The sequence below is a fragment of the Sphaerodactylus townsendi genome, linkage group LG14, assembly GCF_021028975.2.
Source record: "Sphaerodactylus townsendi isolate TG3544 linkage group LG14, MPM_Stown_v2.3, whole genome shotgun sequence".
NCBI lineage: Eukaryota > Metazoa > Chordata > Lepidosauria > Squamata > Sphaerodactylidae > Sphaerodactylus > Sphaerodactylus townsendi.
This window is the reverse complement of record NC_059438.1, coordinates 48,612,692-48,636,888: the sequence shown is the minus strand read 5'-3', so window position 1 is coordinate 48,636,888 and position 24,197 is coordinate 48,612,692. Positions and strand designations below refer to the sequence as shown.

General features: G+C 46.7%; 1 protein-coding gene across 1 annotated transcript in view; it reads left to right on the top strand.

The window, feature by feature from the left end:
* The first annotated feature begins 347 nt into the window (after positions 1–347).
* NSUN2 (NOP2/Sun RNA methyltransferase 2) overlaps positions 348–24,197 on the top strand; it is a 39,085-nt gene continuing 15,235 nt past the window's right edge. Inside the window, exons 1-13 of the mRNA XM_048515385.1 lie at positions 348–506; positions 610–770; positions 3,522–3,626; positions 4,896–5,001; positions 5,528–5,599; positions 6,061–6,145; positions 6,268–6,460; positions 7,554–7,628; positions 11,051–11,181; positions 15,117–15,190; positions 16,668–16,798; positions 19,387–19,483; positions 20,759–20,907. Coding sequence (XP_048371342.1) covers positions 363–506; positions 610–770; positions 3,522–3,626; positions 4,896–5,001; positions 5,528–5,599; positions 6,061–6,145; positions 6,268–6,460; positions 7,554–7,628; positions 11,051–11,181; positions 15,117–15,190; positions 16,668–16,798; positions 19,387–19,483; positions 20,759–20,907 — 1,523 coding nt within the window. The 5' untranslated portion in view covers positions 348–362. The remainder of the gene's footprint in view (positions 507–609; positions 771–3,521; positions 3,627–4,895; positions 5,002–5,527; positions 5,600–6,060; positions 6,146–6,267; positions 6,461–7,553; positions 7,629–11,050; positions 11,182–15,116; positions 15,191–16,667; positions 16,799–19,386; positions 19,484–20,758; positions 20,908–24,197) is intronic.

The following is a 24,197-nucleotide window of genomic DNA, read 5'->3' as shown; positions in this document are numbered from 1 at the left end:
CCGGCGCACTTCCTGCGCGTCCCTCCTCCGCACGGGCCTGTCTTTGGTTTCCAACAGGACGGGCCTTTTAGAATATAGAACAGGGGTGGCCAACCTATGGCGCGCCAGACGTCCGTGGACTACAATTCCCATCAGCCCCTGCCAGCATGGCCAATTGGCCCTGCTGGCAGGGGCTGCTGGGAATTGTAGTCCACGGACATCGGAAGCACCCTCAGTTGGCCGCCGCTGATATAGAAATTCCCCGCCTCCCCCCCTTCTCCGAGGCCGGCCGGGGGTCGAGAGCGGCTCCCCCTCCCCCTGCCTCCGCCCACCTTGGCTCCGCCTCCAGCGGGTGACGGGGAGGGGCGTGGCCTCTGTGGGGCATGCGCCCAGGGACTCCCGTGGCGGCGCGTCTTCCGGGGGTGGCCTGGGCCGCGGCGGGGGTCCTGGGGCGGGCCATGGGTCGCCGGCAGCGCCGCCAGCAGCAGCAGCAGCAGCAGCAGCAGAGGCGCGGGAGGGGCTCCGGGGTGAGTGGCCCGGGGGGGGGGCGCGCGTGGGGGGGGGGAGCGCGCGTGTCGGCCGGGCCGCTTCACCTCAGCGGGGCCCGTCTTCTTCGTCTTGTCCCCGCAGGGCTGGCCGGAGGGCGGCTACGCGGACATCGTGAAGGAGAACGCGCTGTTCGAGCGCTACTACCGGGCGCTGGGCCTGGTGCCGGCGGGGGAGTGGGCGCGCTTCATGGCGGCCCTGCGGGAGCCCCTCCCCGCCACCCTCCGCATCACCGGATACAAGAGGCGAGTTGGGCGCTTCCCCGAGGGGGGGGGGCGCTTCAGGGCGGAGCGCCGGCGGGCCCCGTGCAGAGCGGTCCGAGCGGACGGGCGCCTCTGCGGGCGAGGGGGAGGCCTCTGCGGGCCGGCCGCTCCTCCTCGCACGCCGGCGCTCCCGCCCCTCCCGCGGGGCCCGAAGTGCCGCGCGCGTCGTTCCCGCCTCTTATTTTATTTTCATGAGGCTCGTGACTTCGCTCTTTCCCGACTCACGTTTTAAAATACATCAATGGTCGTGAAATCCAGTCCCAAACAATTATCCTGCAAAATGAAAGTGTAGGTACAAGTATAAAAAAGACTTCAGCTGGCGACTGACTGGGTGTCTGCAGCGACCCCGACACAGCCTGAGAATTGCCCACCCTGAAGGATTGATCAGTAGCATTTGTTGAATAGGCATCGCAGCTCCACACGTGCAAAGCCAGCTCTGATGCAGCTGGAAGTCACAGTCCCCTTTATCCCCCCGTAGAGAACCCCCCTTCCGTTTTCCCAGGAGTTTGTGAGAAACAGTCTTTGGAGCTAAGACACCCCAGAATCGGTGGCAGATAGCAAGAGAAAGCCGCCTGGTTTCCTGCCCTACACAATAAAGGATGTAACACAGATCCCGTGGGACAGGAGTACCAGGGGAAGCCTAGTTGTCTTCAGGTGCATGAAGCCATAAAATAAGATCAAGGAAAGAATACACAGAGGGCAGCGGATACATCTAGCAGACCGGTTACATGTATCTATCTACTGTAGCAGCAACAGTTTGTTATTTTAAGCGGGAACGTACCTCAGTCACCTAGATAGCATCCCTCTGACACTTACACAGCAGCAGCGTATCCCATGCCTCAGACACATATTCAATTTGCGCAGATCACTGTCCATCTTGCCTATTAAAAAGTTTATGCTGATTTTCTAATAGCCTGCCTGCAAACGTAAGAACGTTCGCTAATTAAAAAGGCAGCATCAAGCTCGGATTCTACACAGGATATTCTATACTTGGCACTTAAAAGATGGCAGAGATGTGCCAAATAAACATCTCAGAGACCAATTACCCAGTGGTGGGATCAAAAAATTTTAGTAACAGGTTCCCTCGCCAGCCTCCCCTCAGCAAAGGGGGCAGAGGCAAACCTGAGCCCTGGGCAAAACCTGAGTTGGATGCCCCCCCCCATGGGCAGCCACCCCACCACGACCCCCCCCAAATTTTTTTTTTTGCAATTCAGGTCATTTCTAAATCACATTTATCAACGCATTATAGGAAATGTACCATTCCAACTCCACAAGAATCTGAAACACAGCAATGGGTGAAACACACAGGGTTCCCCTTTGATAGAGACTGGGAGATGATAAAAGGCAGGAGGAGGCTGAGGAATCAGTGGAACTGCGAGGTACTCCTGGAAAAGGGATTAACTCCCAGTTCAGGTGGTTAAGGAACATAAGAACAAAGCCAGCTGGATCAGGACCAGAGTCCATCTAGTCCAGCTCTCTGCTACTCGCAGTGGCCCACCAGGTGCCTTTGGGAGCTCACATGCAGGAGGTGAAAGCAATGGCCTTCTGCTGCTGCTGCTCCTGAGCACCTGGTCTGCTGAGGCATTTGCAATCTCAGATCAAAGAGGATCAAGATTGGTAGCCATAAATCGACTTCTCCTCCATAAATCTGTCCAAGCCCCTTTTAAAGCTATCCAGGTTAGTGGCCATCACCACCACCTGTGGCAGCATATTCCAAACACCAATCACACGTTGCGTGAAGAAGTGTTTCCTTTTATTAGTCCTAATTCTTCGCCCCCCAGCATTTTCAATGAATGCATCCTGGTTCTAGTATTGTTACGTTATTAGTCGCAATTGCTATATGGAACCTTCACGTTCAAAGGTAGGATGCCTCTCGGGGAGGCAAGGGCGTGGAGACGGAAAAGCGGACCCAATTGGTAACCCCCTCTCGGCACACACAAATAATTAGTAACCCACTCTTGGGAACTGGTGAGAACCTGCTGGATCCCACCTCTGCAATTATCCACCAGTGCTGGTGTGCTGTGTGGGACTGGAAGCGCATCAGGGCAAGAAATCTTGTCCTGACGCGCTTCCTCTTGCCCCGCGTGTTCTTGCTTTCATTTACGTGCCAGAGCAGGGCAAGGATGGGGAACAGCTGGCGGGGGGTAATCAGTCAGAAGGCTCGATGCATGAGATCTGTGTGAGTTGGCCCATGCATCTGAATGGCCAGCTGTCGCGAATATTCTGCCTGTGAAAAATGAGGTGATTCGAAACCATTGTGAATGAGGGGGGTGTTGGAAGAGATGACTGTTTCCCAAGAAGAAACGCCTGCCAGTTCTTGATCACACTTCTTCTAAACAAATGGAATGGAAAGGATTTAAATGCCTGTCGCACATCATGGCCCATGAACAGTCGATGTGCTCCTCAAACAGATCTGTCACCCGTGTGACTTCTTGCGCGCGGCTGCAATACCACCCTTTCAGTAACGTGAAGTCTTTTCGACAATGTCGCCTGGTGCTGGTGAGCGTGTTGAGAACGGGCTTCTGGGTCAGTTCCACCCGGCCGTGATGATGGCCGGGAGTCAACATAAACAGAATTTGGTTGTTGAAGAAAGAGATTTGTCTTCAGTATGTCGGGACTGAACTATTTACTGTGTTGAATAGGAACTGGTTGACAGTTGAAAAAAATAGTTCTGGTAAAACACTGTGATGCCGTTTGGGCAGATGGGATCTGATTTGTCTTTTCTTTGCTTAGCCATGCCAAAGAAATTCTGCATTGTTTGAAGAATAAGTATTTCAAAGAGCTTGAGAACCAGGTGGTCGACGGTCAAACCATTGAAATGCCACAACCATTAAGCTGGTAAGGTCACTTTGCATAGTGTGTTTAACTTGCCAGCTGTTTAATTGTAATTGTTAATGCAGGAGTTGTAGGCCATTATGTACTTGGACAGAGAGAGGTTCTCCACTGGAGGTCATTCCCATCACCCACTACCTGACCCTTTAAGCTGGAGGTGTTGGGGTGGGGACTTCTGCGTCAGGGAGCTACGGCCCCTCCTCTTCACAGCAATCCTGCTGTTATTGCACAATGGTGTTCTCAGGGAGGCTTGAAAATCCCTGCAGTAACGTGGCGTTTGAAAGGTTTACTTATATTTTCTAACTAACCCCTGCTCAAGGAGAGCCTTCACAATTGCTAGATTCAATGTTATGCCATCTGCCTTACTACATGGCAGGTTTAAGAACCTGGAAAAATCTAAAAGGTTGTGTAGCTGTAATTCTAAGGTAGTTGAAACATTGGCTCACCAGCTACTACATTGCACTAAATTTGCTAAAATCTACACCCTCTCTTCCAATCTGAGTTAACAGATTCGATTAGATTATTTCTCTTGTTGAACAATTCTGATTCTGTTTTTTGTGAAGAGGTTGCAAGCTTTGTTACGGAAATAATTCAGAGCCAGTAATAATATGTATATATCTGAGGTTATCCTTTTTGCCTTTTAACATTGTTATGTTTGCTGTGTTTTGTTGCTGTTGTTCTATGTATGCCAATAAAGGCTTTGCTTGCTTGTTTGAAAGGTTTACAGTTGAAATAAATAATTCCCCATGTACAGAAAGAGTTTTGTCAGCCCTCGTGATTGAAGGCCTGTCGCTTTATGGCTGAGCCCATAGTTGTTTGCAGGATGTATTTTGGTGCACTTCAGCGAGAGGCACCACAAGTCGTGAGGCTGAGGAAGATCTGTCAGCCAGTCTGCGGTTCTGAGCTGGATCTGTGAACGGTCTGATTTGGTGGGAGGTGGCTGCTCACATCTTTAAACTTCAGATGTGTGATTAAAAGCACTTTGGAAGAGTTTGTGGGAAATGCTGTTGCCATTCAGGATTTAAAGCATACTTGTCTCAGGATCGAGGGTCATATTGTCACTGTCATATCTTAATTTATTGCTGTTCTTAAGGATAGCATTCCCTGTTGCATGTTTATTTGGATGCACTTGGATCATTTTGATAATTTGAATTCCTGCATCCTCTATACTCAAAAAATTCATGAGCCTACTGATAACTTTGCATTGGAGTTTTTTTATTATGCCTCTTCAGACTTTGGAGAGTGTGTATTCAGAGCCTCTTATTTTTTCTTCAGGTATCCAGAAGAGTTGGCCTGGCACACAAACCTCAGCAGAAAAGTCCTGCGTAAGTCTCCCCAGCTGGAAAAATTTCATCACTTCCTTGTTAGTGAAACAGAATCTGTAAGTACGTTAGTATATTCCTCCGGTGTTTCCCCTTTTGCCTTATTGGGTGCCCCCCTCCATGCTTCAAGGAGCCTTCCCTTCCAGGATCACAGTTTTCTGCAGTTTCTTTAAAAAAGGCCGCAAGTCACTGAAATCTGATTGCAGCTGGAAAGCAGGTTTTGCATCGTTGTGAAGTGGAGGCTGTTATATGTGGATATAACACAAAGTACATTGCTGTGCTGTATGGCTCAGATTCTGCTGTGCCAAAAAACCCCTAGGACACAGGTGTCAAACTCGCGGCCCTCCAGATGTTATGGACTACAGTTCCCATCATCCCCTGCCAGCATGATGCTGGCGGGGGTTGATGGGAACTGTAGTCTATAACATCTGGAGGGCTGCGAGTTTGACACCCGTGCCCTAAGATATATACTTGCCTCAGTGTACTTTTCTTTTGTCTTTTTTTTAAAGCATATTTTCGGGTTTTTATACCTAATGATAAGGTGGAAATGAACGTGTTTGCTTTATTTTTCTGTGTTTGCTGCAGGGGAACATTAGTCGTCAAGAAGCTGTCAGTATGATCCCTCCCCTGCTGCTTGATGTTCAGCCTCATCATAAGGTTAGTCCTGACATTACTGTGCCATCTGGAAACATTATTTGGAAAAACAAAACAGATCACGCACCAGTATTGGTTGCATAGTATTGGTTTGTATTGCTCCTTCTATTCAGTTGATTAGCCATGAGTCCAGTAGAGGAGTGCTAGAAACCTAGATTATGCTGCTTTATGTTTCCCAAGTGTGAAGTGTTATTTGCTACATCTAGCTTATATTCAGTGACCATCTCTTTTCATTTAGTTGCTTGACTAAAATTTTCACTGTTCTGTCCCAATATTGCCTCCTGTGTACATGAGCTGTGTACAGGCATTGCATTCTCTTCCCCACCTGATCTTGGAGTGTTTAAAGGTATTGATTGTCTGTTAGGTAACTTAGAATATAATAACTGTAAACAAATGTTATGTTACTGCTTTAAAATAATATCAGGTGTGTTTGATTTTTGTGTGTGTGAATTTTCTCTTGACAGATTCTAGATATGTGTGCTGCACCTGGGTCGAAGACCGCCCAGCTTATTGAAATGTTGCATGCAGACATGAGTGTTCCTTTCCCAGGTACATGAGCAATAGAGCTGAATTAGATTTTAAGAATAGGTTATTTGAGAAACTAAAACAGAGTGGCTTATAGTCATGCTCTTGGATTAACTGACATTAAAAAAAAATTTTTTTGCTCCTAGAGGGATTTATAATTGCAAACGACGTTGACAACAAGCGCTGCTATTTGCTAGTTCACCAGGCCAAGAGGTTGAGCAGCCCTTGCATCATGGTCGTCAATCATGACGCCTCCAGCATCCCCAATCTGCAGATAACCATGAGTGGAAGAAAGGAAATCCTTTTTTATGATAGGATACTATGTGATGTCCCATGCAGGTATTTTATGTGGTTTTTTTAATATTAAAAAGTTTTGTTCCATCTTCAGCCTTTTTATATTTTGTATATTTTTTGTATATTTTGTGTATTTTGTAAATTTTGTGTTGTATTTTGTATATTTTTGTATATTTTAAGAACATAAGAACTAGCCTGCTGGATCAGACCAGAGTCCATCTAGTCCAGCACTCTGCTACTCGCAGTGGCCCACCAGGTGCCTTTGGGAGCTCACATGCAGGATGTGAAAGCAATGGCCTCCTGCTTCTGCTGCTCCTGAGCACCTGGTCTGCTAAGGCATTTGCAATCTCAGATCAAGGAGGATCAAGATTGGTAGCCATAGATCAACTTCTCCTCCATAAACCTGTCCAAGCCCTTTTTAAAGCTATCCAGGTTAGGTATTTTGTATATTTTGTGTTCCATGAGGAGAACTAATTTTGTATATTTTGTGTTGCATGAGGAGAACTAATGGTGTGTAAAAGAAAAGAAGACTGGGATTTATACTCGAGCCCTGGGTTCAGTCAGGTTTCTGTCATGAAGGTCGTTGGGTGACTTTGACCAGTTATGGCAGGGGTGGCCAACCTACGGCGCTCCAGATGTTCATGGACTACAATTCCCATCAACCCCTGCCAGCATGGCCAATCAGCCCCTGCCAGCATGGGAATTGTAGTCTACGAACATCTGAAACGCCATAGGTTGGCCATCCCTGAGTCTTCAGCCTAATGGAACTCATCCCCTTAGTTCTAGTATACCCAGAGGAAAAGTGCATTGTTTTAGATACTTCAGAATTTATTTGCTTTTCTTTCTGAGCCTCCATGCGGATTGCATGCATGCATAAATCAATACAGTTAACAGTGTGGGACATCCAATAAACAAGCTGAAAGCGAAGTGTAGGCACTAATGTGATACGTCAATGCAGAAATTACATGGCAGGGTCATACTTACCACAATAATAGGTGCCGAATATGTATTAAATGCACATGAAATGTACTAAATGCACATGTATGTAGCCAGCTCGTATGGCAGAGCAATGTGATATCTGACCTGGAACTGAACTTTCAGGCATCACTGGAATAACATACAAAAACTTCTTTTGCAGTGGAGATGGAACTATGAGAAAAAACATTGATGTGTGGAAAAAGTGGACTACGCAAAATAGCTTGCAGCTGCATGGGTAAGGAAGGATTTCTCTTTTCCCTCACGCCTGTTTTGTTGCATGAGCTAAGCTGTCTTCATGACCTTGATTGTTGCTTGTGCAAGAATGGGGAAGGGCTGGTGACAGTGGCATACCACTCATGGGGACACGGGATATCCCATGTTCCTGGGCGCATACCATTTGGCCACGTGGGGGGGGGGGTGCCCGGTGGCTCCCTCTGCTGCTTGGGTGGGCCCTGGCTACTGCACTCCCTGGCCTCCCTGCTGTTGGACCGCAGGCTGGCTCCTGGCCTAGAGCCAGCCTCCCTGTCAGGCGGTGGCTGTGGTTCAACAGCAAGTGGCTTAAGGAAGAGGGGTGAGGGGCCAGGCCGGTGGGGCCAGGCCGAGAGGCCGTCTGTGGCAGGCTCCTGGCCCAGCTGCTCCGACAGCTATAAAGAACTCCGGAACTATAAAGAAAAAAATCAAGAAAAATCCTTGAAGGAATCTTTGTCCTCCGTTTTCTCTGCCCGGCTGCATCAGGAATCAAAAGGAGGAGGAGGAGGCATTAAGGGACAGATCTCCTCACTTGGAAGACCTAGGTCAGAGAGAGAATCCCTCAAGGACCATCTCCTCAGGCTTGGAGAGGATCTCAGGACTATCAGCCTTCTTCTGTGACTGAAACACCTGCTGCCGTGGGGTCAGGGGCCGGTACAAGCTCCTCTGACCCCATAGAGCCCATTAACTCAGGTGTGCCCCGGGAGAACACAGCTAGCCAGCCTGCCTGCAGCTTTGAAGGCTGTTTCAGTGGAGGAGGGAGGTTGTGCCAATTCTCTTGGCTTGAATGTGCCACCTCCATTGGGTATAATCTTCTGCCACTTGCAGACAGACTCCTGCGCAGGTTCCTCCAACTTGATTGCAGGCACCTCCTGGCAGTTTCCCGCAGCTGGTAAGCCCAGTAAAGGTAGCGACATTTCCCTTATTTCATCATCATCATCAACAGGGATTGTTGCGGGCATTGCTGTTATTAGTCGTTCTTAACTGCTGCATTTTAACTTAACTTATTTACAGTCTATTATGTAACTGTTATTTTATGTTGTACACCGCCCAGAGCCCTTCGGGGGTTGGGCAGTCTATAAGACTGAGAAATAAATAAATAAATAAATAAACAACCTTTATTGGCACTGACAGATAATAAATTTTATGTTTTAATGATGTTCTGGCTCAATGAGCCTATATTATCTATTTATTGCTATTGTTGTTTATGTAGCACTATTTTGTTCACCGCCCAGAGCCCTCAGGGGATGGGACGGTATATAAATATGATAATAAATAAATAAATAGTAATAAATAAATAATAAAACAGGATAAAAAGCAAAAAGCTATGCAAATAAAGGGAATAGTTAAACATTCAGATAAGAGCAGGCATGCTGGGCTAGCACCAAGAATTATGCCACGTCCTCAAACCTGTGGGGATTTCAATCACACAGCAAAACACACATTTTCACCTTGTCAGAGGCAAATCGGCAGTTTCTATGAGAGTCGATGAGGGAACTTCTAAGCGAGAAATAGAATTCGCGAGATAATAGGATGTGTTTGACCATGCCCGTGACCGTAAGAATCTGCCTTGCAGTAGTGCGGATGGTAAAATATTCAGGTGGGCTTGCACGCAGGTGTGACTTAACTGAGGCAAAGTCAGGCAGGAAAAGTATGTGGGGAGGGCTCTATTGGGTGGTGAAAAAGTTGGGCCAATATGTTGGGTGACTCTGATATGAGGATGTTAGGTGTTGGGATTCTGTGTCAGTTAGCCTTTGGGACAGAAGTCTAGAGATAGAGTTTTCTTCCATACTAGCCAGAAAGTCCAGGGAAAAGCCCAGTGACTGGATTTTGCCAATGATATGGGAACTGAGAGCATCAGATGATATGGATCTGAGAGCATCAGATGGATTAGGGTGCCTAGCTTTGATTGAAAATGTAGACACACCCAATATTTTATGTGAGTGTCCAAATCTGAGTCTTGAGCAAGTTCGAGGCTGTCTCAGAACAAAGTAAGAGACGCAATTAGGGACTCCCAATAAGCTCCAGAGGAATCTTGACTGGATCCTTTGATATGGGGCCGTCTATCCAGATGGGGGCACCATAAAAGGCCTGAGATAGCAGTCTTGATCTAAAAGCTGTCAGGGCTGTGGGGACATATTGGTGTGAAAGAACTGTCTGATTGCCGCTGCACTTTGGTTTGCGGCTGAAAAAAAAGTGTTTATGATGTGCTGTCCATTTCAAATTAAATTGAAAATGGATTCCCAGATAATTAAAGCTCTTGTTTGATGCTGTTTCCTTTGATGTGCCAAGACTGAGGCTTCCAGGACTTGTTGAAAACCATAATTTTGGTTTTCTTGTAGTTAATGAAGAAGTGATTATGGTTGCAGTAAGTGATGAAGGCTCCTAGTAGGCGGGTCAGCCCCACTTTAGTGCGAGAGAGTAGCACTGTATTGTTCGTGTAGAGTAATACTGCTAAAAGTCACCTGCCAACGCTAGGGCAATTTGCTTCCATGGACGGAAGGGAATTTACAAGGTCATTCAGGAATAAATTAAATAGAAGAGGAGCAAGAACGCAACCCTGTTTAATGCTTTTGTTAGAGGTGATTTTGTTGGAGTATTGACCGGAAGAGGTGCAGCGAATTCTGCAAGTCGATGAGGAGTAAAGTTTCTGGATTAAATGTAGAAGGCGTGGGTCGATACCCAACGTCTTCCAACTTGTTCCATAAGAGCTGTCTGGGAACAGAGTCGAAGGCACTCTCTAGGTTCAAGAAGGCAACGAATAAGCTGTTCTCCTGTATTTCTCTGCAAGATGTCTCAGGACTACGCAGTGGTCGTAGGCTGAGTGACCTGATCCAACAGGGCTCTTGTTATGTTACTGCGTAGATCTTCCAGTTGTCCCTTTACGTATGCTTTATGTTGCTGGTCTATGATTGTATTAACTGTTCTGCATTTGGCTGTCTGATAGTAGTCCTGCACCTGCCAGTTAACCGTGGACAGTTCTAGATGTGTTAACTGAGTATATTCTACTCATACCTGGGGCAGGGATGGCTGTTTCTGGGGAGTGTTGGGCAGGTACATTCAAGTCTAATCTTGGCCAAAGCTGCTTTGGATAGCGGACGTGGGGGGGGGGGGGGCACTGTCTACTGGAGGATGGGAAGCTCACCTAATTCTCTGGACCACTGTCAAGCAAGTCAGTAGAAGGAGAATTCAGCTGCAAGAAAATTCCCCATTCTGTAAACACAGTGCCCACTGAGAAGGCTTTATAAATAAATGGGTGTTGTCCATGCAGAGAAAATTGAGTTGTCTTTCCACCCTGCGTCCTCTACTGCAGAAAGCTTAGTTTAGATTCACTTGCTTTGGAATCCTGTGGCAGTCTGTCTCACATGGACGTGCAAACTAGTGCATTAAAAGCGTTTCCTTGTGCAGGCTGCAGTTAAGAATTGCAACGCGTGGAGTGGAACAGCTGGCAGAAGGAGGTCGAATGGTGTACTCCACGTGTTCCTTGAATCCAGTTGAAAATGAAGCTGTCATTGCCTCTCTGCTGGAAAAAAGTGAAGGTAAGGACAGCTCACTATCATAGTGAGAACAGAACTGACCAATAAAATCATTCTGATAAGGCAGTTTCCCCCTGCAGGTCTGCACCTGCAGAATGGCTGCATGTGTGATTGTAGAAATGCTGGGTTGGTTTCATCTGTCTCATTGTTAGGTCTCGGACCCTTAAGCCAGTGAGACTCTGAAGTGCTCTTTAACCTATTCATAAATGACCTGGTAGAGTGAAGGGTGGGTGAGCGGTGCAGTGGCTATGTTTTGCAAGATGATGATACTCAAATTAAGGTAGTGGGAATTTGAGAACACGCGAAAGCGATTGGGCTGTAGTAAGAGCTCCAAGCAGACCTTGATAAATTAGGTGAGTGGGCTAAGAAATGGCAAATGCAGTTCAATGTAGCAAAATGTAAAGTGATGCACATAGGGGCAAAAAATCCAAACCTCACATAACATCAGCTTACAGGGGTCCAGTGCTTACTCAGTCAGCAGACCAGGAAAGTTGGATTTTGGGCGTCCTTTAGTTGTGAGAATCTAGTTCCATATTGGGAATGTCAACTCCAAATGCAATGTATAGCAGCTGTAAGAAAGGCAAACTCTATGCTGGGGATCATTAGGAAAGGAATTGATAATAAAGAGCTGCAAGCATTGTCATGCCCTTATATACAAAGCTAGAGTGCACTGCGGTGACCGCACTTGGAGTCCGTATGTTCAGCCCTCTGGCCTAAGCACATCTCAAAAAAAAGGATACTTGAAGAGATAGAAAAGTGCAGAGAAGGGCAACGTAGGGTGATTGAGGGACTGGAGCACAGCCTTCCTTAAGTGAGGAGAGGCTGCAGCGCTTTGGGACTCTTTTTAGTTTGGAGGAGGAGACGCCTGAGGGGGGATAATGATTGAAGCTCTATAAAATTGTATGCCATGCATGGGTGGAAAATGTTGACAGAGAGAAATTTTTCTCTCTTTCTCACCATACTAGAACCAGGGGGCATTCATTGAAAATGTTGGGGGGAAGAATTAGGACTAATAATTGGGAAACATCTCCCCTTCACGAACGCAGGATTGGTGTGTTTGGAATATAGCTGCCACTATGGAGGGTGGTGATGGCCAACTTCAACCTGGATGAAGCAGTTTTAAAAGGGGCTTGGACAGATATTATGGAGGAGAAGTTGAACTTTATGGCTACCAATCTCTGATCCTCTTTGATCTGGAGAAGTTGCAAAATGCCTGTAACAGTCCAGGGTGCCTTTCGGGAGCAACAGCCGCCTTCGATGGCCATTGCTTTCCACTGGTCCTGTATGTGAGCTCCTCAATGGCACTCTTGAGTGGAGCCCACCAAGCAGTAGCAAGAAGAGCTGAGACTAAGATGGACTCTGGTCTGATCCAGCTGGCTTGTTCTTAAGTATTTCATTATCATCTTCAACCTTTATTGGCACTGACAGATAATAAATAGTAATAAATAAATAATAAAACAGGATAAAAAGCAAACAGCTATGTATTGATCAGTAGCGTTTATTGAATAGGCAACAAAGCACGATTCCAGGAATGTATCTCAATCCCCTAGATAGCATCTCGCTGTCACTCATTCCTCTCCTTATTGCAGCCCCCACCTCACTTAACAGGTCCATGCAGGTCCCGTGATTCAAAGCATCACCATTTTGCTTTTTCAGAAGAAAAGCTGGTTGGATTCAGTCCTATGAATCCTTAATGCTGTTGGTTTGTGGCTGTGCTGTTGAGCCTGCCTTCAAGGGCGAAAGCCTCCTTCCATTTTTGTGACGGAGAAAAACTTTTTCTGTTGTGGAAAAGTCTTTGTTCTAGGAAAGCGGCTCTGCTGGAAGATGACTGGCTGGAAAGGGAGTCTTGGGATCCACCCCTCAGTAATATGTAATACTCTGTAACGATCCTCTGAAGATGCCCGCCACAGATGCAGGTGAAACGTCAAGAGAATATGCTACTGGAACATGGCCGTACAGCCCGGAAACCACACAATGACCCACTGTGTAATACCTTTTGGGTCAGAATTCCAGTTCCAGAAATGCTGATATTTCTTTCTCAATGAAGATTAGAGAATTGTTAAACACAGTCCACCTCGTTCATCTCTGCGAGTTACAAAACCGAAAGGAATCACCTGTTGTCTGAGGATATATCATAGAACCAGGTTTTAAAAAGCAAAACCGTGACAGGTGTCATCTGAGGTGCTTTTCCTCCCGCTACAATAGGCATGTAGGGTGCTGTGTGGTTTCCGGGCTGTATGGCCGTGTTCTAGCAGCATCCTCTCCTGATGTTTCGCTTGCATCTGTGGCTGGCATCTTCAGAGGATGCCAGCCACAGATGCAGGCGAAACGTCAGGAGAGAATGCTGCTAGAACACGGCCATACAGCCCGGAAACCACACAGCACCCCAGTGATTCCGGCCATGAAAGCCTTCGGCAATACAATAGGCATGTAGTTCGCCACAGTTCACAGTAGTTACCTAAGCTTTGTGCTTGTAGCTCACTGGGAATTCAGCAGGGCCTGACCTGAAGTGTTTGGTAACCAGATGCTGTGCCGCGTCCCACAGTGTGGCTGAGGCTCAGTACTGAGAACTGTCCCCTCTCAGCAGGAGGCTGAGGCACAAAGAGAGCAAAGGCAGGATTGATCTGGGCCAGGTAGAAACCGCAAATTACTTGTTGGGAAGGGCGTGATGACCATTTTCATTAAACACGGGAGAATTGTTACAGTTCCAGAAAGTTTCGGGAAAAATGGCTGTTTTTAACAAACATCAACATCCCAATTTAATGGAAATGATTATCATGTCTTATTTTAACTTACCAATAGAAATGAAAATAATAATTTTGAAAGTGCCTCCTCTCCCTTTGCTGAAAGGGGACCGGGGTGGGTGGGGGGACCATGCAACTCAGCCCTTAGTTAGAAGAAGAAGAAGAGTTTGGATTTATATCCCCCCTTTCTCTCCTGCAGGAGACTCAAAGGGGTTTAAATCTCCTTGCCGTTCCCCCCCTCACAACAAACACCCTGTGAGGTAGGTGGGGCTGAGAGAGCTCAAAAGAACTGTGACTAGCCCAAGGTCACCCAGCTGGCGTGTGTGGGAGTGCACAGGCTAATCTGAATTCCCCAGATAAGCCTCCACAGCTCAGGCGGCAGAGCGGGGAATCAAACCCAGTTCCTCCAGATTAGATACACGAGCTCTTAACCTCCAGATTAGATACACGGTTCCACCAGATTAGATACACGAGCTCTTAACCTCCTACGCCACTGCTGCTCCTTGGGAGGTGTGAGCAGTGACGCAAGGGGTAACTACTTTGAGCAAAGGGACTCCCCTGCCCTCCAGGATCTGTCAGCTGTAGTAAGAGACTTTAATCTGGAGAACCAGGTTTGTTTCCCCACTCCTCCACAGTCACAGTTCTCTTGGAACTCTCAGCCCCACCTACCTCACCAGGTGTCTGTTGTGGGGAAAGGAAGGGAAGGCTCCTGAAAGGTTTAGAAAAGTGGGGGGGGTATGAAACCCAACTCCTCCTCCTCTTCTTCCTCCTCCTCCTCCTCCTCCTTGATGATCACTGAAAGTATTTTATATAAAGCGTGGGTTGTATTTACCGTGAATGCAGAAAGCAGCCTTTGGCCAACCACACTGTGTCTTAGCCCTCAAACTCTTTTATCTGCAATGCAGAGATTTGTAGCATTATCCTTCAAATGGTTCTATAAGTCTGGAAGCATGTTAAGTTATGCAGAGTTCAGAATGTTCAAAGTGCTTTATAAATCTTGGTTGTTAATAATTCCCGACTCTCTTTGCTTGCAGATTTCATCTGCACATGCTAAAGAACTCAGTAACTTCAAAATGTATGGCTTGAATGTATTTCTTGGCAACTTAGATGTTTCCTCAGAATTTCAAAGTTAGCCCTTCCATATGCCTTTCCTTGGTGCTTTTTTGACAGTAGTTTTATTCTTACTGTTCAAAGGTGCCTTAGAACTTGCTGATGTCTCTTCTGAACTGCCAGGTCTAAAGAGGATGTCGGGGGTTATGCAGTGGAAGGTAACTTTATATTCAAAAGCATATGATGTAGTACAGCAAGCAGGGGATCCTCAAGGACTTGCGGGGGGGGGGCATTTTCACCTCCCTGCTTTTTCTTTCCCTTTCCTGAAAGCCCCCCTAGTTCCCCCCGTTTCCCTGCTTCCTTCTGTCCTTCCCACATGCATTTATTTGCCCCTTTGGTTTCATCTGTACCGTTTTCCTTCCCCTTGCAGCATCTATTCTAAAAACATAGGGCCCACTTCCACGCCACTTCCCACACTATTCCTTCTTTCACTTTTTCTCGCAAGCCTCACCTTTCCTTCCTTCCTTCCTTCCTTCCTTCCTTCCTTCCTTCCTTCCTTCCTTCCTTCCTTCCTTCCTTCCTTCCTTCCTTCCTTCCTTCCTTCCTTCCTTCCTTCCTTCCTTCCTTCCTTCCTTCCTTCCTTCCTTCCTTCCTTCCTTCCTTCCTTCCTTGCTTCCTTCCTTCCTTCCTTGCTTCCCTCCTTCCCTCCTTCCCTCCTTCCCTCCTTCCTTCCCCCCCCCACCCACCCACAATCCTATCCCCTCATCTTCTGCTATACTTGTTGTTTCATGTATCTCCTGCCTTTCTCCACAATGGAGGCTCCAAGCAGCTGGAATCATTTGCCTCCTCCACTTTATCACCACAACAACCCTGTGAGATGAGCTAGGCCAGGGATGGGGAACCTTTTCGAGGCCGAATACAGCCCAAATTGCAACCCTAAACCCACTTACTTATCACAAAGTGCCAACGCGGCCATTTAACCTGGACAATCCCCTCGAGCAGGGGCCAGCCTGCTGTAGCCTCCAGCAAGTCCCACATGCACCGCTCTGGGCCTCTCTAGCATCTCTGCTGTCTGCCCCCCTCCCCCCCCCCCGGGCAGCAGCCACCTGGAGCACAGGCACCAGGCCCACCAGCCGAGTCCTCCCTGCTTGCCGAGGTGCACGCACATCAAATCCAGCAGCCCAAGATTGGCCAAAGCGGTGAAGAACTCTGTCTTGGCGTGCCCCGCAGAGAGGGCTCACAGAGTGCCACCTCTAGCTTCCGATGCCATGGGATTACGCCATCCCTTGCGCTAGACTGATAATGTGTGGTTGACCCAGGAAGCTTCCACAGTGTCGCAGATCCTAGTCTAGAGCTCTAACCACTATACCACAATGACTTTTATGTGGTGTCTGCTGTTGAATAGCAGTGAGCAGCCAGGCCTGCTAGCGTTGCTGCCAGACCTGTTCCCATGTGGCTCCTCTCAAGGGCCAAAAAGATCCTGACAGGGCCCTGCCCCCTCCCTTGGCCTTAATTGACAGAAACCAAGGATTGAGCGCTGTATACTTAAAACGTGCTAAAGCAAGCACCGTGTACTGGATTAAAACATCTTCTTGACAAGATGGCTGAATATCAGTTTACTGAAATGCCATCTGGTGCCACTTTTATCTAGATGGGCAGTGCCAGTTTAAGATGCACTTGCATTTTCCAATCCAGGTAATGACGAAAGACGGGCAGTGGTTTGAAGACTGGAAAGCGGTTCCTTCCAGCAGACACACCCAAATACGGCCCACAATGTTCCCCTTAAAAGATGAAGAAAAACTGAAAGCCTTGAATTTGGAACGCTGGTACGTATTCGTTCTGTATTGGGGAACTGAAGTACTTGACATACTTTTCTGGTATCAAGTTGGAGGTCTTTTGCAGTTTCTTTTTTCCGCCATGCTGCCCTTTGGACAGTTCCCATAACCTTCTTCCTTCTTTCAGGATGTCGGTTCTTTTCAAGATGAGGTTAATGTAAAAGTACTCTGTATGAATATTTTTTTGGTAGAAGGCTACAAAAACAGTTTACAAGTATTTCTGGGATATTCGGATGAACCATAATTGTAAGGGTACTTAGGAGTCAGAAGAAACCACCTCCGAAAGAGACGATTAGCTGCTGAAGAAGAAGAAGAAGAAGAAGAGTTTGGATTTATATCCCCCCTTTCTCTCTTGCTGGAGACTCAAAGGGGCTTACAATCTCCTTGCCCTTCCCCCCTCCACAACAAACACCCTGTGAGGTAGGTTGGGCTGAGAGAGCTCCGAGAAGCTGTGACTAGCCCAAGGTCACCCAGCTGGCGTGTGTGGGAGTGCACAGGCTAATCTGAATTCCCCAGATGAGCCTCCACAGCTCAGGCGGCAGAGCGGGGAATCAAACCCGGTTCCTCCAGATTAGATACACGAGCTCTTAACCTCCTACGCCACTGCTGCTCCTCCTCCATTAAGTGGATGTATATGAAGTCAGATTTTTATTTTTAAAAAACAGTTGGATAGAAAAGGACCCCGTGCTACAGGGGTTAGTTTTGGACACAGATAATTAGACAAATATGTGCATATTGTAGTCACATATCCCTCCTATCTTAGTCATTATGGATTATTTGGGGGGCGGGGGGAGTCTGAAGTGATTTGCTTCCCCTCTCTCTGGTGCACGGAGAGATTGAAGCAGGCGAGGGGCTTCATGCTGATTGGAAGAGTGCAAGAAGCTTTTGTGACCAGTCTGCTCGTGCAGAATAGGTGAGAATGGACAGAGATCTATTCAAATGCAAGTCACATAGAAAAGCAGCCTTGCATTCAAAACACAAAACAAGAGTTTGCAGAGGTATATGGTTGGGGACTTAAAACCAAACCCATTATAAGCAGTTATTTAAAAACTGGGGTGCTGTGTGGTTTCCGGGCTGTCTGGCCGTGTTCTAGCAGCATTCTCCTCCTGACGTTTCACCTGCATCTGTGGCTGGCATCTTCAGAGGATCTGATAGTTGGAAAGGAAAGCAAGTGAGTAAAGGCCAATAGGTGAGGGCTTCTGAATAGGAGTGGCCTGGCAAGGGAGTAACAATGAAGTGTAGCATTTGAGTAACAAAAGAGATGGCAAGGTCAATAGGTGAGGCATCTGAATAGAAGTAGTCTGGCCTTTGTTCCCTTTGATTATCTGTAGTCATCCTGTGCCTGTGTGGAGCTGATTAGTTACTGTCTTGACTCTAGTGTTTTTCAAAACTGGCAGCCAAATTCTGTTCATTTTCATGGTTTCTTCCTTTCTATTGAAATTGTCCATGTGCTTGTGAATTTCAATGGCTTTTCTGTGTAGTCTGACGTAGTGGTTGTCAGAGTGGTCCAGAATTTCTGTGTTTTCAAATAATATTCTGTGTCCAGGTTGGTTTATCATGTGTTCTGCTATTGCTGATTTTTCTGGCTGAAATAGTCTGCAGTGCCTTTCGGTAGACTCCTGCAGTAGCTAGAGGATCCCTCTTATCCTTTGCTGAACGTAGCATTTGTTGAATTTTCTTAGTGGGTCTGTAGATTGTTTGTAGGTTGTGCTTCTTCATCAGTTTTCCTATGCGGCCAGTGGTTCCCTTGATGGTAAGGTAAGAACACTTTCCCTCTAGATGGCTCTTTATCTTTGTTCATGTGGCTTGTTCTTGGTCTTGCAGCTCTTCTGACATCAATCCGAGTGAGGTTTTTTGCAAACGCTGGCTTCCATTTGGTGCCCTGCGAACGGCACCGGGTGGAAGCTGGGGCTTCTCCCCCGGCCCTCCCAAATGCTGCTTTCCTCCGGTCACCTTCTGTCGCGTTGTGCAGGCCAGGAGACACGCCCCCCTGGCCTCATTCTCCAGGATCGTCGTTCTGGCTGGCGGAGGTCATGTTCCCTGGCTCCCACAACACAACAGAAGACGACGGGAGGTAAGCAGCGTTTGGGAGCAGCACAGCCTGTGCAAAGGCTGCGCTCCTGGCGCCGCTTCCAGCAGGACCATCCATGCGAACGGTCCCGCGGGGGTGCGCCGGCATAAACTATGCCGACGCACTCCCCCTCAGCGCCTGTGTGGATAGGGCCTTAATATAAATGCTGTATAAACATTCCAAGTGGGTTTGTTCTAGACTTGCCATACATTTTAAACCACCTGAGAAAATGCAAAAGCCTCCAAGAGTAGTGCTGAATTCTTGGTTTAGTGTACTAAAATTCAGATAATACCATTTTTGATTTTTTTGTATATCAGATTTTGATATATGTGTGTGTGTGTGTGTATATGTGTGTGTATGTGTGTATATATGTGTGTGTATATATACATATATATGAAATATATGTGTGTGTGTGTGTATATGAAATTTTGTTTAGCTGGTATTATTCTGGTAGACAATAACACTTTTTGGGTGCCTGGCAATACTGATACAGCCCTTGTTTATCTAGCCTTAGAATTTTGCCGCATCACCAAAATACTGGAGGATTCTTTGTAGCTGTGCTAATTAAAAAATCTGCTATGCCATGGAACAGACGTCCACCCAAGGTAATATTTCCTTTCTGTAAAAAAAAAGAATGGTGGTGGTGGTGGTGATCATAGATAAGAACTAATACCATGATTTGTATTTACTTTTTATTGACTAGGCCAGTGATGGCGAACCTTTTTGAGACCGAGTGCCCAAACTGCAACCCAAAACCCACTTATTTATCGCAAAGTGCCAACGCGGCAATTTAACCTGAATGCTGATGTTTTAGTTTAGAAAAAATGCTTGGCTCTGAGGCGTGCGTTACTCGGGAGTAAGCTTGGTGGTAGTTGTTGGCTTTGCTTTGAAGCAACCATGCAACTCTTCGAACGGGTGAATCACGACCCTAGGAGGGTTTACTCAGAAGCAAGCCACACTGCCAGCAACTGAGCTTACTCCCAGGTAAAGGATCGTGCTTTAGTTCTTCGCATGAAAATCAGTGGGGTTTAACAGCACTTAACAGGGTTACCTACACTGCTCCCCCAAAACTAGGTCTTAGGTTTAATGCTAATAATCGAGCCCAGCGGCACAGGCCAGCCTAGATGTGTGGGTGGGGGGCAATTTCCCCCCACCATGATGAACTCTGTGCGTGCCCACAGAGAGGGCTCTGAGTGCCACCTCTGGCACCCGTGCCTTAGGTTCGCCATCACTGGACTAGGAAGTGTAACACTAAAATCAACATGATGTTTGTTTTTAAATTAGTTTAAAGTGTATTGTTGAACAAGTGGTTCCTGCTTTAATTTATTAGCTCCCTTCGTGGCTGCACAAGGGCAGAAATGTGGAGTAATTAAAAAAAAAAGTAAATGTGATGGAATAGGGATAAGGGTTCAAAGTGCCGTAGAATTCGCAGTTGTGCGCTAAGCTCTGTGGAATCTGGCCGTTTTACCTACATGTAAGTGGTTTGTTCGTTTTCTGGGTCTGCAGTGGTTGTACTTGGCTGCCCCCCAAGTAACTTTAGCATTTTTCAACTTTGTGTGCCTCCCCCCATTTCATTGCGCAGTTTTTAGAGTTCCTATAGAAAATAAATTGAAGTGGTTGATACTGTAATGACTTCCAAGGAGATGTTTCGTCTGATGCCACCAATCGGCCGTGGTGGCAGGGGCTGATGGGATTTGTAGTCCATGAACATCTGGAGAGCCACAGGTTGCAGACCTCTGGTCTAATGTGCATGCACTGTCTATTTTGAATATTTTAACTGGAGCAGAGTTTCAAAAGCTGTATGCCGGAAACGGTGCATTTTGGAATGACTCGATGCCTTTTCTTCTCCCTTGAACCCTGGGCCTCCTGTTTTGGGACAGCTCCCACTGGCGCTGAAGGTGAAACCTGAACCGCAGCCTTCTGTGGCTGTATCTTCAGAAACAGGGGAAGGCGATGTGGTCACAGAAGCAAAAGGGGAAGATTCCTTGGCAAAGGAGAGCGCTGAGAGCAAGAAGGATGGTGTTTGTGGGTAAGGACCTGAACACTTCAGCCAGTCCTCTGGGTGACAGCGTTGCTGGGGCTTGGTAGCTTCCTTGGTGGCATCTGTAGCTGGGGGCCCCCTTGCACAGGAAATTCTCAGTGTGTTTTGCTTTCAGATCCAGTCTTGCGATAAAAGACAAAACCCTTTCCTGTAATTATGTTCTTATGTTCTTATGTTCTTAATTTGGCACCTGTAACTTCGCAGCAGAGCAGAGGCTTGGCACTGAAATATTGAATTTTGTGCACAGAAAGCCCGTGCTGTTGGAACTGAAGTGACGAGTTAGTTAAACGTAATGTGGATGCTTTAGTTTGCTTGCTTGTAAAAATTATCAACCTTGTCCTGCAATGACCTAAGACTATGGCTTAGATTCAGTGGGGGAGATTTAGTATTCCCCTGGTGGGGCAGGGGGGCATCTTGCATGGGTCATTCCCATCCCTTTCTTTTGCTTCCTGTCTCTTAGGGTTCCTGTCCCTTCCGCACACGCAAAATAATGCGTTTTCAAACCACTTTCACAACTGTTTGCAAGTGGATTTTGCCATTCCGCACAGCTTCAAAGAGCACTGAAAGCAGTTTGAAAGTGCATTATTCTGCATGTGCGGAATGAGCCTTATTGTGGAAGTCATCCATCTTCCGTCATTTTCCTGCTTCAAACAGGGAGAGCAGGGTTGGACGTAGAGTCCTTAGCTCTACTTTTTTCCTGCTTGAATTCGGTTCCCTTTCTATAGTTGCTTTCTATATACTTATATTTCTTCTGCCTCCATTATCTCCTTCATACTTCTCCTTTCCTCTTCACGTCCTTACTTCTCCTTGAGCTGTTGGTGGCTAGTTTGGCTAGCTTGTGCCAGGGAAGCACCTTTTCCCGCCAAACCCCAGCATGGAGAGGAAAAACTCAGAAGAAGTTTTTTCTTTGGAGCAGGAGGTGGAAGCCCCGACAGTGGCCACTTGACTCTCCACTCTGTGCACTGTAAGGCCATCATGGCCCCGTATCCCTTTCGGGATATATTGTTGTTAAAGAGGCCTTGGACCAGGGGTCTTCAAACTATGGCCCCCCAGATGTTCAGGAACTACAATTCCCATCAGCCCTGCCACTTGGCCATGCTGGCAGGGGCTGATGGGAATTGTAGTCCATGAACATCTGGAGGGCCATAGTTTGAAGATCCCTGCCTTGGACAAACACCTTGATGAACTCGAGACAACAAGAAAGCCATGCCCAAGTTCATCAGACAGGACAGAAGATCCTCAGACCCATCCTTCGTTCAGGTCCCACGGGATCTTACACATTTCAACTGGAAGTCTTTTAACTATTCCTTTTGAAGACAACAGAATGTCAAGTCGTTCTTTGCAAAGCCCAACAAAGCTGCTAGAGACAACAAGCAGCCAAAACAAGGAGTTCTCTGCGATTCTGGTGTGGGGGCTGTCTACTTTCATTCCATACCTCAGACAAGCGGGCTCAGAAATGTGAATGGAAAAACAATGGATTTGCAGGGATACACGAGTTTCAAATGTAGGACTGCAACTATGGTTCATCTGCCCATGCACAAGTTCTCGCTGGACACTGCAGTGAAATAAGCCAGTCCCAAATTACCATATTTTTAAAGGACTAAGATGCCAAGCCCTTATATCTTCGACATTAAGAACATAAGAACAAGCCAGCTGGATCAGACCAGAGTCCATCTAGTCCAGCTCTCTGCTACTCGCAGTGGCCCACCAGGTGCCTTTGGGAGCTCACCTGCAGGATGTGAAAGCAATGGCCTTCTGCGGCTGTTGCTCCCGAGCACCTGGTCTGTTAAGGCATTTGCAATCTCAGATCAAAGAGGATCAAGATTGGTAGCCTTGTAACTTTGTTGTAGACTGCCAATTGGCCAACACATATAGAGATGCTCGGAAGTAGTGTGAAGGTAGAAGTTAGCAGTCTCTCTTATGGTGATGTTGACGGCCTTTATCAGATTGGTACGCCATATAAAATGTGGGCTCTCATCTTGACTTGGTAGATTCCAAGCATGGCAGCAACTGGCTGTTTACTTTTCAGGAAGAAAAAAGATTTTAAACGGGCAAGTAGACATTTGTAAGCAGGAACAGGCCTGGTTCGATGGGCGATCCGTTTGGTGTTGACATGAGGTCCTCGGTATTTCAACTGTTTAACTTGATCAATGGGGTAGATTCCAGTCTCCCATTTATATTTGTGCCAGGCTTCAGCAAAAGCCACGAGGGCCACCTGGCTGTGACATTTGTGTTTGGAATATGGTGTTTGGAATATGCTGCCACAGGAGGTGGTGATGGCCACTAACCTGGATAGCTTTAAAAGGGGCTTGGGCAGATTTATGGAGGAGAAGTCGATTTATGGCTACCAATCTTGATCCTCTTTGATTTGAGATTGCAAATGCCTTAACAGACCAGGTGCTTGGGAGCAACAGCCGCAGAAGGCCATTGATTTCACCTCCTGCATGTGAGCTCCCAAAGGCACCTAGGCCACTGTAGGGTAGCAGAGAGCTCAATTAGGATGGACTCTGCAACTGATCCAAGTCGGCTTGTTCTTATGCTCCCTTCCATGTCTCTATGTCACCTAGTGATTGCTGGGGCTGTTTTGTTTTGTTTGTTTTGTTTTTCACCTTCTGTATTGCTGAAAAGCCCTTCTGGAGACAGTGGGCCAGCACCCATCCTGCCACCGGGGTCTCTGGATTGGGTGGTTAAAGTCTTTTGAATTATTGAATGTCTTGACCTCCAATACTCTTTATCTTTTTTAGAAGTCCACCATAAATGGTAAAATGACCCTTCTTGGTGTTCACATTTCCAACCCATGTTAGAGATGTTTTTATATATTTTAACTGATTTGGTGTCATGTTCCAACAACACATCATTTTATAAAAGTTCTCTTTTGATGAGAGTTCAGTGTAAATTTAAGCCTTGATCCCATATTCTCCCGTTGTTCTATTATACCCAAAATGAATGGCCCATTTTATGATACACTCTGGTTCTGCTGCCATTTAATATCTCAACAATAGTCTGTACATTTTAGAAATAACGTGTTCATCATTTGTACTTAATTCTATTTCAAATTCAGTCTTGGTGTTTTCAAAACCGTACAGTCTTTTTTATCTAACTTAAATCTCTCAGATAATTGTAAAAAAGGGAACCAGTCACAAGAAATGCTTTCTGACAGTAATTCTCTTGGGCTCATTCCGCACATGCAGAATAATGCACTTTAAGAACATAAGAACATAAGAACAAGCCAGCTGGATCAGACCAAAGTCCATCTAGTCCAGCTCTCTGCTACTCGC